We start from the raw sequence: 27,001 nt of genomic DNA on the forward strand, positions 1-27,001 counted from the left end.
AACAATAAGGGGCAATGCCTAAATTTGGACCGCAATGTTGGGAGCATGAAATTGTCCAAAATCTCTTGGTATGCTGACCCAATAAGAGTTCCTTTCACTGGCTGTAAATGGCCTAGATATAATCCCCCCTCTACCAAACCACTGTTCCCCCTGGCAACCACCAATCCCAGACTAATTCGTCTCTCTCTCTTTTAGTGGTGGTATACTTTACACTCCTGCATCCAGTGCTTTGCATTGCTCTTGGTGATGTAAGGCTTGAATGCAGCTGCTTAGCCATGGAAACCAATTCTTGAAACTCTCTACACTCTACTGTTCTTGAGCTAATCTAAAGGCCACATGACGTTTGGAGTTCTGTAATGATTGACTCAGAATCCTCTGAATCAGAATCCTCTGACCCCACTCTGACATACAAGGGGCTTGGATTTGTACACCTGTGGCCATGGAAGTGATTGTGAAGTAAATATCTTAATCCAAAAATTTGAATGGGTGAGTGAATACCTTTGGCAATATAGTGTATTTTTGTTAAGGGTACTGTACCAAACACCTGTACCACCACCACCACCAAAACCACGCACACCATCCACCAGGCAATATCTGCTCAGTGGTGCTCCAATGGTAGTCCCTTTCCCTTTCTGATAAAGCTGTCAGTGTGATTACACAGGTCACTATAACTGATTAACTGGCAACCCAATGTTCAAATAATCATGTGGTGTCTACAGCAAAAATAGGACATCAGGATTTGGTGGGTAGGGTACTAATACTGCATTAATAACGCATTAATCAGAATGTAGGCCATGTAGGATGGGTTAGGATTTTAGATGACTATATCCATTTGTACCATTTGTACTTAAAATATACAGCTGTGACAGGCTTCATTTTTACAAATGTACATAACTTTAAATGTACGGTGATGATAAAGTGTGGGGCAAAAAGTATGTGACACTGGAAAGGACAAAAAAGACAGTAATGGATTTGTTATTCTTTTTTTTTTTGCTGCTTTTGTTTAAGCAGAAAAGGCGTGTTTGCTTGGTTTCACCTCTGTTTGCTATGTGCTTTACAGGCTGAATAAAAGGACCAAAAACATGTTACACATCTTGTGAGTAATTACCCTTTTTTATTACCTTACATAACAACAGTTAACTATCACCTGTTTAAATAGCTAATACACTATACAGCACAGCAGGAAGCTAGCTAGTGTTTGGTTGATTCTCATTACCATTTTCTAATGAATGAAAAGATAAAATCTCTCTCCTGTCCTCTTTTTCTCTTTTTCTCTCATACTTGTGAAACTTCTACCTATACAAACCTATAATGCTTTGGGAAAAAAAAAAAAATACAGCTTTTACAACCAGGATATGCTTTTAAATAGTAATATATCATAAATCCATATATAAAGTAAGACAACACAACAGTTGTTTCATGAACTTTCATCATTTTGTACCATGCAGCATCTATTCTGATTCTTTACATTAAAGCTGATGTCCGTTTTCAGTTATAGAATTTGAGGGATTTAGTGCCCTCTGTGGTGAGAATGGATAATTGCATCAAGCATGCCTAAGAATCATTATAAACTGGGTGGGTGTGATGCGGTCTCCTTTCAGAGCGGATGAATCCGATTCCAGGTTATGTTCAGTCTCCGCCTCTGAAGTCTCCATTGCTCCACCAGCTGCTCGCATTCAGTAAAACAGAGCCAGATCCTCTTTTAGAGGCTGTATGTGTGATGTAAGTATGTGACCAGAAGAGCTCCCACGAAAAGCGACCGACACCCCAGTTTTTAAAATGAATATATTAGGCTTAGCAGGGATGGTCGTTTCAGCACACTGGTACCATTAACACAATATTTTATCCCTTCTGCACTCAGAAATGCTTCTGATTTCAGTTTAGAAAAAAAACAATTCGGACTTTCACTTTAACAGATGGATTTTGTTCTATTAACAGATGATTAATCAGTAGCAGCATTTTAGGTTTATATCTGTTTTTTGTGCAAAATGCATTAGTTTGAATATTTCAATCTAAGGATTTTTGGAAGGACATTTTAATTGCATATTGAATCCCACACAAGTAGAGGACACAACACAAACTGTGCAGCAACAGATTCAGAGATTCTGACACTGACTTAAAGAGACATCTACAATGTGAAGCAGCTTGAGAGTAGTGTCTGATAGAGTGGAGGACAGTGAGTGAACACAGCAGCACTGCTGTGTGTCATTCACCCGTACCAGCACAACTCACACTAGCACACTATCAACCATCAAGCCAGTATTACAGCAGTGCTGAGAATTAATGACCCACCACCCATATGATACCTGCTCTGTGGTGGTCTCTCCTGTAAGGGTCCTGACCATTAAAGAACAGTAACAAAGTATGCAGAGAAATAGAAGGACTACAGGTTGTTTTTATACAAATAATATATTTGATTAGAGGAGCTGAAAAAATGCACAGTGAATAATGTGGACTATCCTTTAACTTTAACACATTTATAATAATTGTAAGCATGAGAAAAAAAGAACTTAATTTGAATTACTTTATTTAAAACATAAACATCACTGAAAACGTATCTTTTTAGTAAAGTCAGTCAAATATAACAACATTTTATTATAAATGTATAATATAAAGGCACATTTCTCAATGAGAAAACTTAAACATGGAAATTCAGTAGAACTTTCAGATTATATAAAATGTGAATCAACCAAAACATAAAGTCTAATGCCACTTAAACATTATTAGCTTGAAAGAGGCAGGCAGTGTTTAATACTGTTATCTGAAAATTAGTAGTAACTTCATATCCTTCAAGGTTCTTCACATGAATTGAGTATTTCTGCCCTGCCTGTTACATTCTAGTGTCGGCCACCCAGCCCCCTGACCTGCCAGCTCCAGAGACCCCTCCCCTGAGCCTGCCCTTTGGGTGTGTTCCATTTTGAGCCATAAGAGTTGCATTTTAGGGAAGGGGTTTCCTGTCCTTGTCAGTTTTTGTTTTGTTTTTTTGTTCCCCATTTGAGCGTTTGTGTTTATCTTAGACTACGTTCACATTACCAAGCTGAAGTGACTCAAATCTGATTTTTTGCTCAATGTGAATCAGATCTGATTTTTTCATGACTGTGTGAACATGGAAATGTTAAAAAAAATCAGATTTGAGTCACTTTCATATGTAGTCCTAAATCGGATACATATCTGATCCCTGGATATGTGACATGAATGTAAACGGTAAAATCTGAATTCATGCATCTTTTTACTTTTATGCATACGTTTAATTTATGTGCTTCTCTCACGTACCCACACATCTCTTGGTGCAGCTGTGCAGATATAGCTGCAAAAAAACAGCAAAAGCAAACCATCTGGCCTTTTTTCTCCTCCTCGACCTGAGCATTTACTTCAGACCAGCTGTTAACTTTCCACTCCAGCAGAAGATGCTCCACATCTGAGCTGCTAACGCCTCCATTTCCCTTTATAAAGCTACGAGTCGTCTCTCAAATATAAGAAAGTGATGTTTATACACGTATCATGTGAGCATGTGAGGCGTTTCAGGGACAAATTCGTTCACATTACACACAAATACAGACCTCTTACATTTAAAAAGCAACGTGGCTTGTAATGTGAACATAGCCTTAGTCTCATTGGACCCTCATTGAACCCCCATGTCTGGTCTACAGTGTTCCCATCTCCCTCTAATCTGTAACCACGCCTACTGGTCTTGTTCATCTTTACCTTTAATCTCCTCTTTGTTGTTCATTACTCATTGTTCTCATTTCCATGGTCATTAATAACCATATTTGTAGGCAAAGTCTTGAACAGCGTTTCTAATTTCTGCTGTTGTCTTAAAGACTCTCTTTCAGTAAACTGACCATATTCAGTGTCTGGTGATTGGATCACCATAATTGGTCCAGTAGACTCCGGCTATACGTTAGTCAGTTCTATGTAGTAGTCTGTGATGGCTGTTGATTTCATTGAGAACCACGTCACCACTGGAGTCCTCCATGGATGTGGACACAATGTCTTCAGCGGAAGTGTCTGTAATGTGAGGATAAAGAGCACATTACTGAAAAGAAATCCTTGAGAAGCCACAATGGCAACAAAGCATTGTTTTGAATGCACAACCCAAATTAGATAAAGTTGAGACAGTATGGAAAATACTGATACATCCGCTCACAGATGCCTAGTGCCTCCCGGTGCCACCTTTAAACGTGATGGGGAGAGAGTGGCATCTACCCACCCAGAGGGAGCAGGACCAATTGTGCTCCCTCTGAGCGCCGGTGGCTGATGGCAAAGCTTCATGAGTGGGTGTTCGAACCTGCAAACTTCCGCTCCTAGTGGCAGCACAATAGACTGCTGGACCACTCGGCTCAGCAGCTTTTTTTTTTTTTTACTTGCATTTTCTACCATGCTGTACCACCTTTTTCTGATTGGGTGTTCTATCTCAGGTAATGTCTACTGTGAATCCTTATATCATTTCTTGAAACAAAGACAAACAAAAATGTCAGGCTGCTGATACAGACTGTAAACTGTAAACTGAATGGAAATGTAATGCAATATATAGTGATCCATATTGTCAATCAATATCAGCTACTTAATCAATCATGCATTTTTAAATTACATATAAAAAAGTATAATAAAACAAAATATTAATTTGACTTCTAATATTCTATTAAACTGAAATATTTGTATATATTGATGTGATGATAAGTTATACTGACTGATGATGTTGGAGTGTGGAATGCTGTTGGTGCTCATTGAGGAGCTTCTAGAAGTACTCTGAATAGGAGACTGGCGGGACATGTGTGCAGTGGCCAGTGAAGTCTTCTTTGTGTTCTGAGTGGCTGTCCGGCTCCAGTCTGCAAGAACACGAATAAAGATTTAGATAATGACTTTCTGCATAAGAGATGTGAACAAAATATGTGAATGAAGCATACACTGAGTTTCCACTTTTTTAGAACATTCTGTCTAATAAACTCTAAAAAGGCTTTTCTGCCAGGCACACAGTTTGCAGATTTACAGCTATTGACTCTAGCCCATAAGTTGTTGTACAATTAATAGAAAGGGATAATCAAGAACCAGAATATTTGGGGGAGTAGTGGACAAGACATACAGTACCACTCAAAAGTTTGGACAAGTTTATTAATTTCTACATTGTAGATTAATATTCAGGGTTCATACAGTTTTTAACCAAGAAATTTCCATGATTTTCCATGACTTCTCAATGCCTTCAAGGCTTTTTTTCATGACCATACTATTGTTAAAACATCAGTGCAGACATGGACATAAAAAAACAACGACAACTATAATCAAAATTTATTACAGTAGGCCTAAAATTAATTTGATATAAAACAAATTAGGCAATGTTGACACACAATCTTCAATAATAAAATGTGTCAAATCTTGACAATTAAGAAGTAAACAAAAAAAAATATTAAACATAAAAATATGTTATATACTTTAGATTTTTTAAACTAGCACCTTTTGCTCTGTTGTTTTCATGTCAGGTGATTGTGGAGGCCGAACACTTTTTATCGTCTACCCAATTGCATATGTGTTTTTAAGTCTTTAATAATAATCTACAATGTAGTAAATACTACAAATAAAAAAACAATATTAATGAGAATGTGTATCCACATATTTGACTGTTACTATAAGTGATATAAACACTGACTGGCTGAGTGTTCAAAGTTAATACTTTTGTTATATCTATTGTATTTATTAGCATAAGTAACGGGTGAGCCAGCTGATTGGCTACCCAAATGTTATTGTTATATATAATTCTTATTCTTCTTCTGTTATTGTTATATATAATTCTATTATTTTCTTAATGCACGTTATTAATGTCAGTAGTTCTGGATTAGTTCGCAATTTATTTGAGCCCCTCGCATACATGTATAAATTAAGTCACGCCCAGTTCTGGGTTATTATTAAACCTGTCAAACTGTGTATGTGTCCACATTTCATTTCCTTCTTACATATTTATTTCATTTTACCTCAAAATTGGAAGTATATAATGAACATTTGGTCATACAAAAAGCTAAAAGTGAGCATAGGAAGAGAGCATCATTCAGGTACTGAAATATATAAGTATCTGAATTAAAGTATCTGAATGGTGCTCATTTACATTGGTATGTGGTATGTGTAGAGTTTTAAGTGTATCTGGTTCATAAATGTCCAGCCAACAGCTTTCTGTGGTCAGAAAATGACTGCTGATGCAGGGCTAGACAGTGCATGAATTGAAGAATGATATGTGGGGTAGTAGGTAATGGTACTGTACTAGTTAGTAAGAGAATGTGTGAAATCTTACCTGAATTTTCTGCCAGTCTGTATTTGCCACAGCAGAGGTAGGTTCTCCACTGTCTGCGGACGGTCTCTTTTAATGCACAGTGGAATATAAAGATGAAAAGGCCTGAAACAAAGAGAGAGAAAGAAAGAGAAAGAAAGAGTTTTTTGCTTGTCTATATAAATTGACTCATCCCAGAGACCATGCCATGCACACTGTATGCAGTTCTCACCCTGTAGAGAGTTGAAGATGGTGAAGAGGTACATGAAGGCCAGGTTGACGGGTCCCCAGGCAAAAAAAGCAAAGCCCCAAGTAAGTCCAAGCAGGATGGTGAGGCCAGCAATGCTGCGCAGGTCCTGTATCCCACTGCGGTACTGGTTATTGTGGGGGTTCTGACGTTTGATACGCCTCAGCTGGACCATGACCACCACAAACATGATCAGGTTGAATACAAAGATCACACAGAAGTACGCAACCACCGCCACGTAGAAGGCAATGTTGTTGCTCAGCCAGCAGCTAGAAAAAAGACAAACAGGCATATATATTTGTCTTCTTTTTAGTGTGTCCGTGATATGGCTTTCTCCACTGATGCAATTTATTTTCATATTGTAGATAACAATATCATTGTGTTAAATATTGGATCATCTTAGCAGTTGACCGGTTACTTTAAAAATACTGTCACTGACATTGGATATGTGTTTAGTGGTTTACATTTTGAAGTAATATCTTTTGTTTACCCAAAACCCAAAATCCATTTAATAGTGTTTTAAATATTATATCCGAGTACTAATGGGTAAAATAGGCTTAAATAGAGGTGCTACATAGGATTTCAAGCCAACGTTTGTAAAATTCAAAGAAAGCTTCCTAATGGTTCTCTATCTTTCCTGCCTGTTTTTTTCAATAATGAGTGAAAGTAAACAGCCACCAATTAGCATGCTGTTAATATTCTCCTATTTGTCTGATTTATCTATTTCTTTAAGGAGTAAATCAATATATGGCAACATCAAAATGGTCCAACTTACAAATCATCCGTGGTCCCATCTGTATATTTTCCATACTGGACGATACCATAGTTGTTTTTGTCAACAGCAATCACAATGATGACAACCACTAATGGTACACCTGAAATTCATTCACATACAAACATAAAGCATATTAACTACAGAACTCCTATTTGCTTCCTAAATATCCTCAATATTAATCAAACCAAATCAAATTAAATTTATTTGTATAGCACTTTTTACAACTGATGTTGTCACAAAGCAGCTTTACAGAAAAATGATATATAATATATAGACACATCTCTTCTCATTCAATATGTTTTCTGTTTTTTATATGTTTTTTTTTCACATTGTAAATGTAATATTGAAGTATATATTTAATAATCTATACAGGATCACATGTGAAGTTATTTAGTAACTAAAAAGTGTCAAACAACACAGAATTTAGATTCTTCTAAATACCATATGTAGCTTTGATGAAACTCTTGGTATTTTCCCAGTGTCTTCTTGAGGTAGAGTCACCAGGAATAGTTTTCTTAGTGTTTTAAAGGAGTTTTTGGAGGTACTAAACAATAGTTACTGCTTTCCTTCAGGCTGTAAAGCTCCAGCTCATCCCAAATCACCTCAAATCACTATCTCAGTTGGGTTTAGATCAGGGGATTGTGGAAGACTTATTTTAAACCACTTAATTTGTTTACTACGTAATCCCATTTGTGTCCCATGAAATTGTTTTCATGTCTTTAATATTATTTTACAATATAGAAAATTAATAGAAAAGTAGAAATTGTAGAAATGAAAAAAACACTGAATGAGAAGGTGTGTCCAAACTTTCGACTGGTTCTGTAACTGAAACAGGAACTTACCCCATCCTGCCATAGCGAATTTGAGCATGTATCGAGACATGCTGTTGAAGACTTTGACGATGGCTAGATAAAGGTGCAGGGCCTCCAGGCCCATCCATGTGAAGGAAGCAAGCAGGAAGTAGTGCAGGAAGAAGGCTGTGGAGATGCAGAGACCTACAGCATCAGGGTACAGGGCCAGCCATGAGTCCAGCAGAAAGACCATGTTAAGCAGCAGGAGTGCAAAGCACAGATTGATCAGGATCTTGGAAGGAATGTCTCTCCGGATTTTCCTGAGGTATAAAAGAGAACACAATTAGAGTTTCTTGTGTTGACATTTAAAAAAAAAAAAAACTATGCATTGTAATTAATTTAATCATTACATTTCTTATTATTACAATCAACAACAATATTATACTGCAGAATCAAATTTCAGATTTGCAAAATATAACCTATAGTACCTATAACCTATAGTACCATGGAAAGGTTTTAGAAGAACATATGCTCTTAAATTACACTGAAACAGTCAGATAGTAGATAGCAATTCATAGATCTACAACTCACTCAAAGGCCAGGTAGGAGAGTAGACTGATAGCGAGGAAAATGGCGGAGATACCACAGCCAATATATGTGATGAAGGTGAGAATGGTGGCCTGCAACCGATCAGTGATCCCACCTCTTGAAATGTCCTTTAAGAAGCCATGAATAATAAAAAATCAGTCAGTCCATTACATTCCCCAATAAACAAATCCTATAGAACATAAATCATTATAAGACTCTGCACACACAGCTCTGTTTATCTACACTACAAAACACCCTGCTGAGTCTTTATTTCAGGTTTAAATTATTTCGCTGTTTTGCTTGTGTGGATAAGAAGGCTTGGCCAGGATCCCACAAACCTGGCTAAGCGTTAGCGTTAGTTTCGTAAAAAATCACTTCAGCACTTTATCTTGCCTAACTTAAGAGAACAGTTTGTTGAAAAAAGTCAAATGAACAAGATTTATGATTTACTTAAGATATAGTTGGTCAGCTAAACATGTGCTCTTTTAGTTTAGAACAGCAGATGTTATGCTAATGTTGCTAACAACAATGGACCCAATAGCACAATTTGCCAGTGTTAAATGAACACTGGCAGTGTTATATTAACATAGTTTAAATAAGACATATCAATGCAGATTTATTACTAGAATGATTAAAACCATTTTTCCTGATTGAAATTTGAGGAAGAAATCTAATATGTTGGGTATATATTCACTGAGATAAGATTGGTAACAGTTTTCAAGTCCAGTGTTTGTTAGCATTGTTAGCCTAGCATCTCCTGTTCTAAGCTTATGTGAGACATAAAACATGCTTTGGCTAAATGACTGCATCTTGGATATATAATATAATATTAATTACTTTATTTCCTTCTATTTTCATAACTTAATAACTGTAATTTAGTTTTAGTTAGACCTGATTATTACTGCAAATCTGAGATCATATAAATAACTGAATAATTCAGTATAGATGGATACAAATAATAATTTAGTGTAGAATGTAAAAAACAGTAGTAGACTGAATTGTAGATGGTCAAGCACTGAATAAACACACATATATATAAATAGAACAATCGGTTAATATGAATACTACTAGCATATGTATGCTTACCATTAGCACAGCAAAGCTAGTCAGGTGGTTGCAGCTACACACAGTTTCATTCTCTGTGCTGGTGTTCATGACAGCACATCCAACATCACTCCAACCTCCTGCTCCTTCTAAAATGACCAAAGTATATTTACACTACAGCTTATATTACATTTAATCAAATGTGATAGCAATTGGATGAATTTAGAACAAAATGCAGATTTCAATAACTTCTAATAATAGTAGATGCACTTAAATGGGCTTAATGATGAGGAAAATAAATGTTTACCATTTTTTTCAAAATCCCAGAAAACACAGGTCCGGTTTCCCTGCAAGAGAAAGAAGAGAAATAAGAAAGAAATGAGAAAGGCAGCAGTGAAGAGAAGAGAGACGGTGTTTGTGTTCTTGATTGGACTCACTGCTTCAGACTGTTTATTCTTCATAGTGAACTCCACATTCTCGCTCAGCCCCTTAATAGACAGGTTGGCTACACTCGTCCCCAGAATCAGAGAGTCCAGGGTCAGAGGGTTATTTTTCTCCTACAATATGGAATAAATAGGAAGATATGGGTTTTTGCATCTCATCATTCTTTTACATGGTCTAAAAACATCAGCAGGCCTTTACATAGTGTAAAGGTTTATTGTAGACGGGGCCAAGTTACTCAAAATCCAATTACAATTACATTACATTTTATTTGATTTTTAAGTACATTGATGTGTACATAGATGAGATCATACTTTGGCTCAGTGCAACAGAATATTTTTTTCTTTTTCATCTACTTTTTATTTTAAAAGTGTTTAAGAGGTTGTAAAATGACAATGATAACATATCAACTCAGTTATCCACATTGCTGTTGTATCCCCTTAATGGTAAAAATGGCGGTAGAAGGTGGAAAAACAGCTATATACACATGTATACAGCTCTGGAAAAAAATAAGAGACCACTTCAATTTCTGAATCAGTTTCTCTGATTTTTTATATTTATAGATATATGTTTGAGTAAAATTAACTCTTGTTTTATTCTATAAACGAATATAACCCTGGTTTTTAATCACAGTTTTCATGCATCTTGGCCTGTTCTCCTCCACCAGTCTTACACACTGCTTTTGGATAATTTTATGCCACTCCTTGTGCAAAAATTCAAGCAGTTCAGCTTGGTTTGATGGCTTGTGATCATTCATCTTCCTCTTGATTATATTTCAGAGTCAAATCAAAGAAACCCATACTTTTTAAGTTGTCTTTTATTTTTTTTCCAGAGCTGTTCATGAATCAGTTCATGATTTCTTTGTGATAATGACAACTCAGCAACACTTTTAGCTCTTCTTTACCTGGAACAGTGTGCTCTTGTTGTAGAAAGTGAACTGAATCCTTGATGCCTGCAGACGCTCTTCTGGGGAAAGACCTTCTGTCAGAGAGGAAGGGAGTGTGATGGAACCCAGCTGAGAGGAACTCACAGACCTCCTTCTTCTTCCTTTAACCTGGAACAACATCAAAACACACACACACACACTCAGTTCAGGATGCAGTATTTAAAGACTTGTACTCTCGTGAGTGACATCTTGTCTTGTCTTGAAATGACAAGATACTTTTTTTCAGTGTTGGTAAATCCTGTAGCTCTCCTTGCTTCCTCCTCAGTTTCTATCTCCTCTGCCCTTCAGAGTTTTTTATTAAATGCATTCTGAGTAATGGAGGCGAGAGAACAGAGGAGGCTTCTTTGTGTGTCCTATATGGAAATCCTTTTTTGAGGCATAAAATATTTTTATTGCTATTCTCTTTGTAATACATAGTTACAGTTAACCCTTGTGTGGTGTTCGGGTCTGTGGGACCCGTTTTCATTTTTCATCAAATGATACAAAAAATATTTTTTCTAACTCAAACTCATTGACATTGGCTCATTTTTTGTGAAAAACACATATCAAAACACATTTTCGATAAACACACACTGTACACCCCCCCCCCCTACACATTTATATTACATACAGTATGTTTGGCCAAGGGCTAATAAACATTGCTTCATTTGTAAATTTGAAACTAAACAAATGTTCTACTCATATCTTGAGTTTAATTCATTTTCTTTTACATTTTATTAAAAAACTAATAAAAAAAAAGAGTAGCACTTATTGAAAGAAAAGTAACATAAGAAAGGTAAAGGGCAAATACTAACCATGTAAGCTGTTTATATTGCTTGCAATTAGGTGAAGCAAGCATGTGTAAAGCATTTTAATGTAGAATTGCTTAATATGGCTGAATTAAATACAAGTAACAAAGTAAACGAGTAACAAAAATATGAACACCACACAAGGGTTAAAGGAAGTGCTGTAAAATGCTGATCAAGTTAATAAAGCTTTTATTGTTTATTGTTTCTAAAAGGTTAATAAAGCTGCTCTTATAAAAAACTCAGTTGACTGTACATCAGTAAGTTGATTTAGAAGCTTAATAAAAAGCCTGGTTACAGGCAATGAAAGTGATGGGATGTCATTTGGTAAATGTGCTTGACATCAATATCTCTGTTCTTGCATTTTATCCTCACCTCCAATAACAAAATAGAGATTTCCATCAGGCCTACACTGAAAAAAATGATGAGTAAAATGTACTTTAAAAAGTTTCGCAACTTTCTGCATTTGCTTTTTTTTTAACTAAATTTAGTTTTAAGTAAATTTTTTGATAAATGTAAGTAACTTCCACTAGGTTTCAAGGTAACAGGGTAACTCAGTTACATAGAGTAAATAAGTGAACTGAACTTCAGTCAATACTTTCTTTTATTAAACTTTACTTCATTTATTTTTGCTGAATCAATCCTTTATTTTATTAAACTTTACTTAATTCCTGCATTCAATATTACCTAATTATAATTACTTAATTAATACAATATTACTCAAATAATGTATGATACATAATATAATATAATTCCTGAAATTTAAATATTTTTAGTTAAAACACACATATTACACTGTCTCAACACATGGGTGGCATGTAATACATTCTTTTAGTTTACTAATAAGAATGTATTACATGCCATTCATGTGCTGAGACAGTGAGACTTGGTCAGTTTACAAAATAAATATTTGAGATTAAGTACATTTTTGAATGTATGTTTTAACTAAAAATATTTAAATGTCAGTAATATTGTATAAATGAAGTAAGTGTAATAAGGTAATATTGTAAGAAGAAATTAGGAAAAGTTTACTAAAAGAAAGCATTGACTAAAGTTCAGTTCACTTATTTACTATATGTAACATTTTAATTGTCATGGTGACCCAGGCAGGGGGATGAGGAGACGGACGCAAGTGCAGGTAGGGCGAAATAAATAACAAAGGTAAACAAAAGAAACGAGTAAACAACAAATAAAGAAATAAACAAGAAACGGAGGTGAGATAAAACTAACAAACAAACAGGGAGGCTAATAACGAGAAACTAAACAGAGCTAAGAACATAAACAAGGGATAAACAAGAAACTAGAAACTAACAAGGACAACTGAGGGATAACCAAAACTAAGCAGGGCAGGGATATAAACAAAGAAATACAACAAGAAACTAAACACTAAGCAGGGGACTGGGGAAAAGAGGAAGAAACAAGAAACTAGAAAACTAAACAAGAAATAAACACGGAGCAAGAACTAGGGCTATGAAACACAGAATAAACCCGGAGAGACAAAACAACAGGGGTTAGTGCAAAGACCGACGAGGGACAAGTGGCACAGGGGATCTATTTAACCAAACAGGAAACACACTAGAATTGGGAACACCTGGGGAAGGGGCGGAGCTACAAATGAGACACGTGGTGGAAAACTACTGAAACAGGAGACACAGAGGAGCACAGGTCATGTAGGGAAAACACACAGAGACACGAGACAAGGCCAGGACGTGACATTAATCTTGAAACCGAGTTGAAGTTACTTAAACTTATCTGAAATTAAATTTACTTAAAAAAAGCAAATGCAGAAAGTAAATTTTACTATTTTTTTTTTCAGTGTACTGTTACTGTAGTTTAGGGTTACAACTGACTGCACAGTATAAGACTTAAGGATCATACTTTACCTCTAAGGACATTGAATCCGTGATTGAGAATGATGTTCCCATGAAGTTGTTTCCATCGATCTTTGTCACCATCAGAGCAAGTGACCCCATGACTATACTCTCAGTTTTGTCCCGAATGAACAGCTTCAGCCCCAGAGTGTCCACTGCCTTGATCAAACTGAACAATAATGCACAATCAACATGAATCACAAAACCACACACACTGACCTCATTCCATTATCTGCAGCTTTAGAGCAGTGGAAGTCTGTTGAGGTCTTTATCTCTTACCGGTTGGAGGAGGAGGGGGCCATGGCATCAGTGGAACTGTCGAGCAGGTGGTCGATAACTGACAGCACTTTCTGCCCCAGGTCCAGACTGATGTTGGGTGTAGACACAATGTTCTCCAGCTTTTCAACCATCTTTTGCACCTCAGAGGAGTTAATGGTGGAGATGTTCTGGTTCAGAAGCTCATTGGCCACAACATCTGCAGAGATGGAACATTATGGACATGAAAGACTATGTATGTTGTAATTATGTTGCATGTATGTTGTAATTATATCAGTGTTTCATTTGAACCACAGAGTTTAGTATTTCAGTTTCAATAGTCTTTTTGTGTAAAAGACATTTAGTGTCTTGTAACTAAAGCATTTTCTAAGACTTACACTTTAAATATATATGTGATGGCCAATTCAAACTACATGTAGGTGTTAGGGCACTGTTAAAACAATTAATGTAAAAAAATTATATTTTCTGGCAGCAACCATGATGAAAAATAATAACTGTTCATTTTTTTTAGCAGTGTGGTATCCTTTTTTTGCTCCAGGCTTGTAAATGCAGTCCTGTGATATCCAATATATTACACAAAAGCTTGAGATGTATTTGCACTCTTTTTTTTTTATTTCCTACAAGAATATTTACCGGCAATTATATATAAACTCAGAATGCTCAAGGTCATTGTGTAAGGGCAGCTGAGGAACCTGAATGCCAGAGACTTGGAATAAATGTACCTGCAGTTTTAGCTCAAAAGCTTTAACCCTTTCATTACTTATGACTTATTAGTTAAGACATTATTAATTACTGCCAACCTTTAAGTAATGTATTAATTCATTATAATTTACCACATTCTTAGGCATTAATAATGTGTAATGTAATGTTTATTATGTCTATATCACTTAATACATAGTTTAGCCATTATTGAATCACTTAACAATGTTTATTACTGTTGTAATACTTTTATTTGTGACCCTTATTGTAAAGTGTTAACATTTTATTGTATAATCATGACAAGTGTGCTATAACTTCTTTATGGAACAAATGGAATAGAAAAATCTTGTAAAACTCAACAATAGATGTTTGGAAAGAAAGTACTTGTAGAATAAAACATTTAGAAGCATCTTTATGATCTGACCTGGAGCATCTGTTGTTGTAAATGGTGTTGTAGTTGTTGGTGGTGTTGTTGTAGTTGTTGGTGGTGTTGTTGTAGTTGTTGGCGGTGGTGCTGTTGGTGGTGGCATTGTTGCAGTTGTGGTGGTGGTGGTAGTAGTGGTGGCTGCTGTTTGTGTTACTGGGATTGTTGGTGCTGTAGTCTCAGTAGCATTATGGTTGGTCTGAACTTTATAGGTGGTGGCAGGGATGGGGGTTGTAGTAGAGGTTGTGTCTGTGGTGCTTTGGGTGGATGTCATGTTATTTATGGGAAAAGTTTCAGGTTCCATGGTTGTGTATCCAGTGTCTTGAAAGTCTGCTGTACTGTTGTATATTGAAGGTGTATCGAGTGTGGTATTGTATATCATGTCTGTGGTACCAGTTTCTGTTGCGTTAGGGTCACTTGTTGTGACGTTTTGCTCTAGATTGGCCTCTGTGGTGAAATTTACTAAGGTGGTGTTTATCCATGCTGTGATAGGGGCTGGAGTTGTGTTATTAAATTCTGTGGTGCCATCTTTCACTGTTTCATTGTATTGTGTTGTATTTTGGGGGTCTGTGGTATTGAATATGGTTGAATTTAAAGGAATTATAGTGGTATTAAACTCTGTTGCATTTAACTGAGGTGCTGTTTCTGATATTAAATCAGTTGTATTTGAAGTCGTGACATCAGGCGTCAATGCTGATGTGTTAAACCATGCAGTGCTTGTTGTGTAAGGGGGTGGGCTTTCAGTGTTCGGCTGTGTTGCATTCACTAATTCTGTGGTATTTTTTTCATAAACATCAATATTTGTGTCTGTATTGTTGTTTTGCGAAGTTGCGTAAAGTGTGGTGAAAGTGCTTGTGGTGTTTGGGGGTGGTGTATTCACTGATATTGTTTCATTTGTAATATGCAGTGTGGTGTTTGGTGCAGTTGTGTAAAGTGGTGAAGTTAAGGTGTTCAGATGTGTTGTATTCACAAATTCTGTTGTATTTTGCTGCTCTGTGGTGTTAAATGGTGAGCTGGTGGTGTTTAATGTGTAAGGCTGTGAACTTGTTGTGTTGACTGATTCTTCTGTAAAGTTTAGAGTGATGTTTGATTCTGTCGTGTTATTGAATGATGTGTAAAGAAGCGAAGTTGTGTTTGGATACATTGTTGTCACAGCACTTGTAATGTTTAGGGGTGAAGCTGTGGTATTTAGCTGTGTGGTGTTTAGACTTTGGATATTCATTGTTGTTATAGAATCTGTAAAGTTTACAGTAGTGTTTGACACAGTCACATTATAATTTGACATTGTATATAGGGGCACCGTTGTGGTATTTAACTGTGAAGTGTTTAGACTTGTTACATTCATTGATGTAACTGCATTTGTAAAGTTTACAGTGGTGTTTGATACTGTCGAATTATTAAATGATGATGTGTAAAAGGGTGCCGTTGTGATATTTGGGTGTGCGGTACTTGGGCGAGCAGTATTTGGACTATTTGTAAAGTTTGCAGTGGTGTTTGGTACTGTGTCATTAGGAAACGATGTTGTGTACAGTGGTGAAGTTGTGGCATTTGGATGTGTGGTAGTTAGGCTTGCAGTGTTTGGACTTGTTACATTCATTGAAATTGCTGCATCTGTAATGTCCGCAGTAGCGGTTGAAGCTGTGATGTTATGAAATGATGTTGTATTTTCTGATGCTGTTGCATCTGTTGTTCTCTGTGTTTCGACTGAATCTGTTAAAGTATGAAATGATGCTGTTGTATAAGGTTGTTTATATGTTGTGCTTGCTGACGTTGTTGCATTTTTATGGTCTGTTATGTAGATTGATGAGCTTGCAATGTTGGATGGATTTGTTGCATTCTCTGTCACTTTTGCATTTGTAGTCGTTTCAGTCTGTGATGTGTTCCAGAGGGGTTCAGCAGTGCTAAAACTTGTTGCATTCATACGTTTTGTCGTATTGTATTGTGCTGTGTTCACAGGCAGTGCAGTTGTATTTAACAGTGTTGTATTTAGTTCACGGACTGTTGAATTCGAGTGTGAAACATTTAGTAAATTATCAGTCATGTTGTCATTTGTAATTTGTGCTGTGTCGAAAGGTGTCGTGTTTTCTGAGAGACCAGTGCTGAGACGTAACATTGTAGAAATGGTTATGTTTGTTTGTGTTACATTTGCCTGTGCTGTGGCATTTTGTGTAGAGCTCTGTTGTAAGCCTGTTGTGCTAGGTGGTATTGTAGCTGCTGTTGCTGTAGTACTGAAAGGTGTGACTGTACCACTGACTGATGGAACTGTACTGGACAATGTGACAGTTGTACTAGGAGAAGACACTGTACTATTGACTGTTGAGACCAATGAATTGGAAAATGTCGCTGTGGTATTCAAAGTTGCCACTACAGAATGGGGCGTTGTGACTATAGTACTGACTGGTGCAACTGTACTGGACAGAGTGACTGTTGTACTGGGAGATGATACCGTAGAATCAGGTTGTACGACTGTACTATTGATTGGTTTAACCAAAGAATTAGGCGTTGTAGCTGTAAGATTCAAAGTTGTCACCACAGAATGGGGTGTTGGAACTGTACTAGACAATTTGACAGTTGTACCTGGAGATGATGCTGTAGAGCCAGGTCCTACGACTGTATTATTGACTGATGTAACCACGGGATTGGAGGATGTAGCTGTGGCACTGGACGGTGTCGCCGTAGGATGGGATGGCGTGACTGTGACAGTTGTACTGGGAGATGCTGCTAAAGAGCCAGGTCCTGCGACCGTACTTTTGACTAATGTAACTACAGAATTGGACGGTGTAGCTGTATTGATTGATGTACCTACAGAATTGGAGGATGTAGCTGTGGCACTGGTTGGTGTCACTGTAAGATGGGATGTTGTGACTGTACCAGTTAGTGTGACAGTTGTACTGGAAGAAGATTCTACAGAGCCAGATCCTACGATTGTGCTTTTAACTGATGTAACCACAGAATTGGAGGGTGTAGCTGTCGCACTGGATGGTGTCACTGTAGAATAAGATGGTGTGACTGTGACAGGTGTACTGAGAGATGATGCTGTGGAGCTAGGTCCTGCAACTGTACTTTTGACTGATGTGACTACAGAATTGGAGGATGTAGCTGTGGCACTGGACGGTGTCAATGTAAAATAAGACAGTGTGGCAGTTGTACTGGAAGAAGATGCCACAGAACCAGCTCCTACAATTGTGCTATTAACTGATGTAACCACAGAAATAGAGGATGTAGCTGTGGCATTGGACAGTGTCACCATAGGATGTGATGGTGTAACTGCACCAGAGAGTGAGGCAGCTGTACTGGGAGATGAAGCTAAAGAGTCAGGTGCTACGACTGTAGAATTAGAGGATGTAGCTGTGGTACCGGACACTGTCACTGTAGGATAAGATGGTGTGACTGTGACAGGTGTACTGGGAGATGATGCTGCAGAGCCAGCTCCTACTGTTGTACTTTTGATTGATGTAACAACAGAATTAGATGGTGTAGCTGTGGCACTGGACTGTGTCATTGTAGGGAAGGATGTTGTGACTGTACCAGACAGTGTGGCAGTTGTACTGGGAGATGATGCTGTAGAGTCAGGTCCTTTGACTGTAGAATTAGAAGATGTAGCTGTGGCACCGGACACTGTCACTGTAGGATGTGATGTTGTGACTGTGGCAGTTGTACCGGGAGATGATGCTGTAGAAACAGCTCCTATAATTGTACTATTGATTGATGTAACCACAGAATTGGAGGATGTAGCTGTGGCACTGGATGGTGTCACTGTAGGATGGGATGGTGTGACTGTACCAGAAAGTGTGGCAGTTGTACTAGAAGATGATGTTGTGGAGCCAGCTCCTACAACAGAACTTTTGTCTGATGTAACAACAGAATTAGATGCTGTAGCTGTGGCACTGGACTGTGTCATTGTAGGGAAGGATGTTGTGACTGTACCAGACAGTGAGGCAGTTGTACTGGGAGATGATGCTGTAGAGTCAGGTCCTTTGACTGTAGAATTAGAAGATGTAGCTGTGGCACCGGACACTGTCACTGTAGGATGTGATGTTGTGACTGTGGCAGTTGTACTGGGAGATGATGCTGTAGAGACAGCTCCTATAATTGTACTATTGATTGATGTAACCACAGAATTGGAGGATGTAGCTGTGGCACTGGATGGTGTCACTGTAGGATGGGATGGTGTGACTGTACCAGAAAGTGTGGCAGTTGTACTAGAAGATGATGTTGCAGAGCCAGCTCCTACAACAGAACTTTTGTTTGATGTAACAACAGAATTAGATGGTGTAGCTGTGGCACTGGACTGTGTCATTGTAGGGAAGGATGTTGTGACTGTACCAGACAGTGTGGCAGTTGTACTGGGAGATGATGCTGTAGAGTCAGGTCCTTTGACTGTAGAATTAGAAGATGTAGCTGTGGCACCGGACACTGTCACTGTAGGATAAGATGGTGGGACTGTGACAGGTGTACTGGGAGATGATGCTGTAGTAACAGGTCCTATGACTGTACTATTGACTGATGTAACCACAGAATTGGAGGATGTAGCTGTGGCACTGGACGGTGTCACCGTAGGATGTGATGGTGTGACTGTACCAGAGAGTGAGGCAGCTGTACTGGGAAATGATGCTGTAGAGTCAGGTCCAAAAACTGTAGAATTAGAGGAAATAGGTGTGGTTCCGGACACTGTCACTATGGGATAGGATGTTGTGACTGTGACAGGTGTACTGGGAGATAATGCTGTAGAGCTAGGTACTGGGACTGTAATTTTGACTGATGTAACCACAGAATTGGAGGATGTAGCTGTGGCACTGGATGGTGTCACTGTAAGATGTGATGTTGTGACTGCACCAGAGAGTGAGAGAGGTCCTGGGACTGTAGAATTAGAGGATGTCACTGTGGTACCGGATACTGTCACTGTAGGATGGGATGGTGTGACTGTGGTAGTTGTACTGGGAGATGATGCTGTAGATACAGCTCCTATGATTGTACTATTGATTGATGTAACCACAGAATTAGGGGATGTAGCTGTGGCACTGGACGGTGTCACCGTAGAATGGAATGGTGTTACTGTACCAGTTAGTGTGACAGGTATACTGGGAGATGATGTTGCAGAGCCAGCTCCTACTGTTGTACTTTTGATTGATGTAACAACAGAATTAGATGGTGTAGCTGTGGCACTGGACTGTGTCATTGTAGGGAGGGATGTTGTGACTGTACCAGACAGTGTGGCAGTTGTACTGGGAGATGATGCTGTAGAGTCAGGTCCTTTGACTGTAGAATTAGAAGATGTAGCTGTGGCACCGGACACTGTCACTGTAGGATGTGATGTTGTGACTGTGGCAGTTCTACTGGGAGATGATGCTGTAGAGACAGCTCCTATAATTGTACTATTGATTGATGTAACCACAGAATTGGAGGATGTAGCCGTGGCACTGGATGGTGTCACTGTAGGATGGGATGGTGTGACTGTACCAGAAAGTGTGGCAGTTGTACTAGAAGATGATTTTGTGGAGCCAGCTCCTACAACAGAACTTTTGTCTGATGTAACAACAGAATTAGATGCTGTAGCTGTGGCACTGGACTGTGTCATTGTAGGGAAGGATGTTGTGACTGTACCAGACAGTGAGGCAGTTGATGCTGTAGAGTCAGGTCCTTTGACTGTAGAATTAGAAGATGTAGCTGTGGCACCGGACACTGTCACTGTAGGATAAGATGGTGGGACTGTGACAGGTGTACTGGGAGATGATGCTGTAGTAACAGGTCCTATGACTGTACTATTGACTGATGTAACCACAGAATTGGAGGATGTAGCTGTGGCACTGGACGGTGTCACCGTAGGATGTGATGGTGTGACTGTCCCAGAGAGTGAGGCAGCTGTACTGGGAAATGATGCTGTAGAGTCAGGTCCAAAAACTGTAGAATTAGAGGAAATAGGTGTGGTTCTGGACACTGTCAATATGGGATAGGATGTTGTGACTGTGACAGGTGTACTGGGAGATAATGCTGTAGATCTAGGTACTGGGACTGTACTTTTGACTGATGTAACCACAGAATTGGAGGATGTAGCTGTGGCACTGGATGGTGTCACTGTAAGATGTGATGTTGTGACTGCACCAGAGGGTGAGAGAGGTCCTGGGACTGTAGAATTAGAGGATGTCACTGTGGTACCGGATACTGTCACTGTAGGATGGGATGGTGTGACTGTGGTAGTTGTACTGGGAGATGATGCTGTAGATACAGCTCCTATGATTGTACTATTGATTGATGTAACCACAGAATTAGGGGATGTAGCTGTGGCACTGGACGGTGTCACCGTAGAATGGAATGGTGTTACTGTACCAGTTAGTGTGACAGGTATACTGGGAGATGATGCTGCAGAGCCAGCTCCTACTGTTGTACTTTTGATTGATGTAACAACAGAATTAGATGGTGTAGCTGTGGCACTGGACTGTGTCATTGTAGGGAGGGATGTTGTGACTGTACCAGACAGTGTGGCAGTTGTACTGGGAGATGATGCTGTAGAGTCAGGTCCTTTGACTGTAGAATTAGAAGATGTAGCTGTGGCACCGGACACTGTCACTGTAGGATGTGATGTGACTGTGGCAGTTGTACTGGGAGATGATGCTGTAGAGACAGCTCCTATAATTGTACTATTGATTGATGTAACCACAGAATTGGAGGATGTAGCTGTGGTACTGGATGGTGTCACTGTAGGATGGGATGGTGTGACTGTACCAGAAAGTGTGGCAGTTGTACTAGAAGATGATGTTGTGGAGCCAGCTCCTACAACAGAACTTTTGTCTGATGTAACCACAGAATTAGAGGGTGTAGTGGTGGCAATAGGCAGTGTCACCATAGGGTGCGATGATGTGACTGTACCAGACAGTTTGACAGTTGTACTGGGAGATGATGCTGTAGAGCTAGGTACTGGGACTGTACTTTTGTCTGATGTAACCACAGAATTAGAAGACGTAGCTGTGGCACTGGATGGTGTCACTGTAAGATGGGATGTTGTGTCTGCACCAGAGAGTGAGGCAGCTGTACTGGGGGATGATGCTGAAGAGAGAGTTCCTGGGACTGTAGAATTGGAGGATGTAGCTGTGGTACCGGACACTGTCACTGTAGGATGGGATGGTGTGACTGTGACAGGTGTACTAGGAGATGATGCTGTAGAAACAGCTCCTATGATTGTACTATTGATTGATGTAACCACAGAATTAGACGATGTAGCTGTGGCACTGGATTGTGTCATTGTAGGATGGGATGTTGTGACTGTACCAGACAGTGTGGAAGTTGTACTGGGAGATGATGCTGTAGAGTCAGGTCCTTTGACTGTAGAATTAGAGTATGTAGCTGAGGTACCGGACACTGTCACTGTAGGATGTGATGTTGTGACTGTGACAGGTGTACTGGAAGATGATGTTGTAGAGTCAGGTCCTATGACTGTACTTTTGCCTGATGTAATCACAGAATTGGAGGATGTAGCTGTGGCAATGGATGGGGTCACTGTAGAATGGGATGGTGTGACTGTACCAGTTAGTGTACCAATTGTACTGGGAGATGATGCTGCAGAGCCAGCTTCTACCATTGTACTGTTGATTGATGTAACCACAGAATTAGACGGTGTAGCTGTATTGACTGATGTAACTACAGAGTGAGAGGATGTAATTGTGGCACTGGATGGTGTCACTGTAGATTGGGATGTTGTGACTCTACCAGACAGTGTGGCAGATGTACTGGAAGATGATATTGTGGAGCCAGCTCCTATGACTGTACTTTTGACTGATGTAACAACAGAATTGGAGGATGTAGCTTTGGCATCGGATGGTGTAACCTTAGGAGGCGATGGTGTGACTTTACCAGACAGTGTGGCAGTTGTACTGGGAGATAATGCTGTAGAGCCAAGTCCTGCGAGTGTACTTTTGACTGATGTAAAAACAGCATAGGAGGATGTAGCTGTGGCACTGGACGGTGTTACTGTAGGAGGCGGTGTAACTGATGGTGTGACTGTACCAGACAGTGTGGCAGTTGTACTGGAAGATGATGCTGTAGAGACAGCTCCTATTACTGTACTTTTGTCTGATGCAACCACAGAATTGGAGGATGTAGCTGTGGCACTGGACGGTGTCAACGTAGGAGACAATTGTGTGACTGTGACAGTTGTACTAGGAGATGATGCTGTAGAGACAGCTCCTATTACTGTACTTTGGTCTGATGTAACCACAGAATTAGAGGATGTAGCTGTGGCACTGGACAGTGTCATCATAGGATGGGATGGTGTGACTGTGACAGACAGTGTGACAGTTGTACTGGGAGATGATGCTGTAGAGCCAGCTCCTATTACTGTACCATTTGTATCGGAAAGTATTGCTAGAGGACCAGGTGGTGTGGTTGTAGCCCTGAGCTGTGTAGGTGTACTAGACAGTGCGACTGTTGAACTAGGAGATAATGCTGTAGAGGTGTGTTCTACAGTTGTACTACTGATTGATGTAACCACAGAATTGGTGGATGTAGCTTTAGTATTGGAAGTTGTCACCACGGATTTGGATGTACTGGCCAATGGGACAGTTGTACTGGGAGTTGTTGCTTTGTCACTGGGTTCTTTCACAGTACTATTGATAGATGATATAGCTGGTGTATTAAAAGATGTTGCTACAGGACCAGTAGGTCGACCTGTAGAATCTAAAGGTGTGACTGTGCTGTTTACTGGACTGGTACTTGATATTTCACTGACAGTTTGGGCTAGTGTACCTGTACTGTGTGTAGCTGTGTTAGATGTGATATTTGGCATTTGCCTTGAGCTGGTTTCAAAATTATATGGCACAGTGCAGCTCTCATTTAGAATCACAGAAAGCACCTGACCCTTGTCACTGTAAACAAACAAGAAAAGTAAAAATTTTAACATGAAATATATTTAAAACAGGTTGTGCGAATAATATATTACAGTATTTTTTGCACTATAAGGCATTTAAAATCCTTTATTTTTTCCATGAATCAAAGAGCAGAAAAAAGCCACTCCTGTATAGAGCAGTAAAGCCACTCCTCTGAAGTGCAGCCTTATATAGGAGTTTTAGTTTAGTTGTCCAGCAGTGTTAGCATTAGCTGCTAACCGCGCTAGCTCTTTGGCCGTTCAAAGGTGAGTATTATCGGCCTGTACCCTGCTGCTAACCCCAGATAGCACTGCTGGAGCAACATTAGCATTAGCCACTAACCACAGCACTAGCATGTTTGCTGTTCTGAGGTGAGCATATTGGACTGTAGCCTGCGTGTTTACCATGTTAAAATAAGCTATGTGGAATGAACCGCTAGCTAGAGGAATACTCAGGGTTCCTCAGTGTAGCTCTGTCAGGCAGCAATAACTGCTAGCAGTTAGCTGCTAATGCTAAGGCTCCAGCTTTAGTGGAAATCTAGAAATCTAAGCTTACTGTAAATAAAGAAAAGCACAGGAGAGAAATCTGTGTAAATTAACATCCTGTGCTGGTTTGACTTGTCAGACTCATTTTTTTTTTTTTTTAAGAATTACAGTGTTGTTTAGCTAACTCAGCTTAGCTTCCTGTTAAATTAGAAGGAAAACTAGGCAACACCCCTGTTCCTCCTACAGTTACTAGTGTCGCATAAAATGTGCCTTATAATCTGGTGCACCTTTTGTATGAAAATAGTCCAGAAAATGGATGTTTACTGATAGGGTGCCTCATAGTGCGAAAAATACGGTACTGAAATAACTAAACAGAGATCTTTAAACTTAGTACGAATACCAATTATCACATGGAAATACAACATAGTACATTACTGTAATACATTTAATTCTTTAGGAAAATTAGGCACGCTTTTGCAATTATGCACACATATACATTTCAGGTTTAACTCCTATATGATTTTAAATGAACACTGGTTGAGATACTGTATTGAGACTATTTATATATACAGCACTTACCATGTAAAGTTGGTGCCGATAGACGGCTGGTTTAGTGCACATATCTGATTAGCACTGGTGTTTGCAGAGCCCCAGGTGAGATTTGCGTTTAAAAGACTTCTTGCACCATCATTGGGTATTCCACACAGAGCTGAGCAGAAACAAGAAAGTAAAAACAGCACTTTTATACAAACAATACTTTTTGGAATGATGCCACAAAAACACTTTTGGTTCCCTACAGAAACTGCCAGTAGACTGCTCTGTAAAGACTTTTGTCTGTAAATACAGAATTAATACAGAATTAACGTTACTGTTCTCAAATGGTATGTAAATTAAGAACTACAACTGCTTTGAAAATGTCCTTTGAGGGTGAGCAGGATGCAACCTAACATTCTGTTTTCTTTCTAACAAAAATGAAATATTTCTTTATACAATAAACCTGCACATACACAGGTTAACATGTAGAGCATACTGTATTCTATATGTTTTAAAACCTAAACATATCAGCAATAGTTTTACATCTATGACACTTTTTTGATTAATCTTTAACTAAAGCGAGATGGACTGCTGTCAAATTAAGTTACAGTTTTTTTCAGGCCCTACAATTTAAACCTGTGGGACTACCCAAGATTTGCTAAACTAAACAGTTATTGAATATTACACTTGAATGTCTACATCAGTATTAAAATGATTTAAAAACATAGAGTTTAAGGGATTAATAGTGTGGTATTTCAACACTTACCTAATCTACTGAGTGTGCCATCATATGTGAACAAAGTCGTGGACTGTAGGAAGGCTGCCAGTGCCTCACTGACTGTGCACACTTCTAGACGCTGACTGAGCTGCAGTGCAACTAAACAGCTATACAGCCTGAGAAGAGAAATGCAGCATTATTAAACAAGAAATGTGCCACAACATACGGTATTAGCAAATTACATAAACAGACAAAGAATTAGGGTACAATTACATATATAAACAATAGCTATAAAAAAAAAGTTTACCGTGTGTCATTCCCATGGCACTGTATGTGTACACCCTGCGATCAAAAATCACAAAAACATGATCTCAGAAAGCACTTGGGCAAGAACATTAGTAAATTAGTAAATCTGAGCTCATAACAGCGAGACACAATGAATAAAAAAAATGTCTTACCAGATACTGACTGGAAACATTACACAGAGACCTGTCAGGAAAGAACATCATTATATATAGCAGTGTTGTTTTGAGGTAAAATGTTGTCGATTGGAGTATTGTGAGAAGAGTACATACGGCAGGACAGTTGAGTTGCATGAAGACCCCAGTTGTGTAATCTAGTGGATTTAGAAAACAGAAACAGAAGGTTTTAAAAAATACACCAGAAATTCTGTTTCTGTTTCTAAGCCTCTGACATTTTTCACTCTTAAGTAGAGCTGGCCTGAAACAATCTGACAAAGTCTGTGGGTATCCATCTTTCATATTCCTTCCTATTTATATTCTCTTTTTTTTGTAAAAAGTACAATTCATTTCATTAGCCAATTAGACATATTAGACAGACCAATTGTTACATAAAAATGCTATATTTATAGCTGCGTGCAAAAAAAAAAACTACCTAAGACATGGCTGTATTATCATTGTATCATTGAATTATTATTGCCATTTTACCAGGAAGACATGAAGGCATACACACACGCATGCCAGGGTTTGCAGTACTTCAGTGATTAATACAGTAATGCAGTAATTTGCAGTGGTTGGTGTAGTGCAGAGGACAACACCACCGCCTGCCAGTGAGTTACCATATGGGAGACTCGGCTTCAATTCCAGGCCAGGGTAACTATGCTGTGCTACACCAACAGAGTACTTGGGCAAGACTCCTAACACTACATTGACCCAACTCTGTAATAGGAATGACCTAGTAAGTCGCTTTCGATAAGAGTGTCAGCTAAGTGTCGTAAATGTAAATTTAGGGTTATTTTTTTGT

The 27,001-nt window shown here is 38.8% G+C and overlaps 2 protein-coding genes across 3 annotated transcripts in view; both read right to left on the minus strand.

Moving 5' to 3' along the window:
- Positions 1-2,567: 2,567 nt before the first annotated feature.
- adgrg2a (adhesion G protein-coupled receptor G2a) lies at positions 2,568-21,721 on the minus strand. Of its 2 annotated transcripts, none has more exons than XM_049462769.1 (14): positions 17,721-21,721; positions 14,024-14,219; positions 13,757-13,913; positions 11,047-11,196; positions 10,139-10,258; positions 10,009-10,048; positions 9,744-9,850; positions 8,661-8,785; positions 8,121-8,389; positions 7,279-7,378; positions 6,489-6,772; positions 6,281-6,382; positions 4,692-4,829; positions 2,568-4,008 (listed from the first exon to the last, which is right to left on the minus strand). In XM_049462769.1, the coding sequence occupies exons 1-14, from the start codon at positions 21,586-21,588 to the stop codon at positions 3,902-3,904; spliced, it is 5,763 nt and encodes a 1,920-aa protein (XP_049318726.1). In that variant the 5' UTR covers positions 21,589-21,721; the 3' UTR covers positions 2,568-3,901. The 2 variants fall into 2 exon arrangements, with proteins under 2 accessions (XP_049318726.1, XP_049318721.1); XM_049462764.1 differs by having other exon boundaries at positions 15,144-21,721.
- LOC111195199 (mucin-5AC) overlaps positions 21,656-27,001 on the minus strand; it is a 47,374-nt gene continuing 42,028 nt past the window's right edge. The window contains exons 16-22 of the mRNA XM_049476151.1: positions 26,314-26,354; positions 26,197-26,227; positions 26,046-26,080; positions 25,787-25,914; positions 25,066-25,195; positions 21,704-24,001; positions 21,656-21,668 (exon numbers count right to left, since the gene is read on the minus strand). Coding sequence (XP_049332108.1) covers positions 21,656-21,668; positions 21,704-24,001; positions 25,066-25,195; positions 25,787-25,914; positions 26,046-26,080; positions 26,197-26,227; positions 26,314-26,354 — 2,676 coding nt within the window. The remainder of the gene's footprint in view (positions 21,669-21,703; positions 24,002-25,065; positions 25,196-25,786; positions 25,915-26,045; positions 26,081-26,196; positions 26,228-26,313; positions 26,355-27,001) is intronic.

Source organism: Astyanax mexicanus, chromosome 1, assembly GCF_023375975.1.
Source record: "Astyanax mexicanus isolate ESR-SI-001 chromosome 1, AstMex3_surface, whole genome shotgun sequence".
Taxonomy (NCBI): Eukaryota; Metazoa; Chordata; class Actinopteri; order Characiformes; family Acestrorhamphidae; genus Astyanax; species Astyanax mexicanus.

Coding starts and splice junctions, on each gene's coding strand:
- adgrg2a (XM_049462764.1), bottom strand. CDS start 21,588: ATGACACAGTCCAGTGCCACAGCTACACCATCTAATTCTGTTGTTACA. Junction 11,197..13,756: donor CGGATTCAATGTCCTTAGAG/GTAAAGTATGAT, acceptor ATGTTGTTCCAG/GTTAAAGGAAGAAGAAGGAG. Junction 9,851..10,008: donor CTGGGATTTTGAAAAAAATG/GTAAACATTTAT, acceptor TGGTCATTTTAG/AAGGAGCAGGAGGTTGGAGT.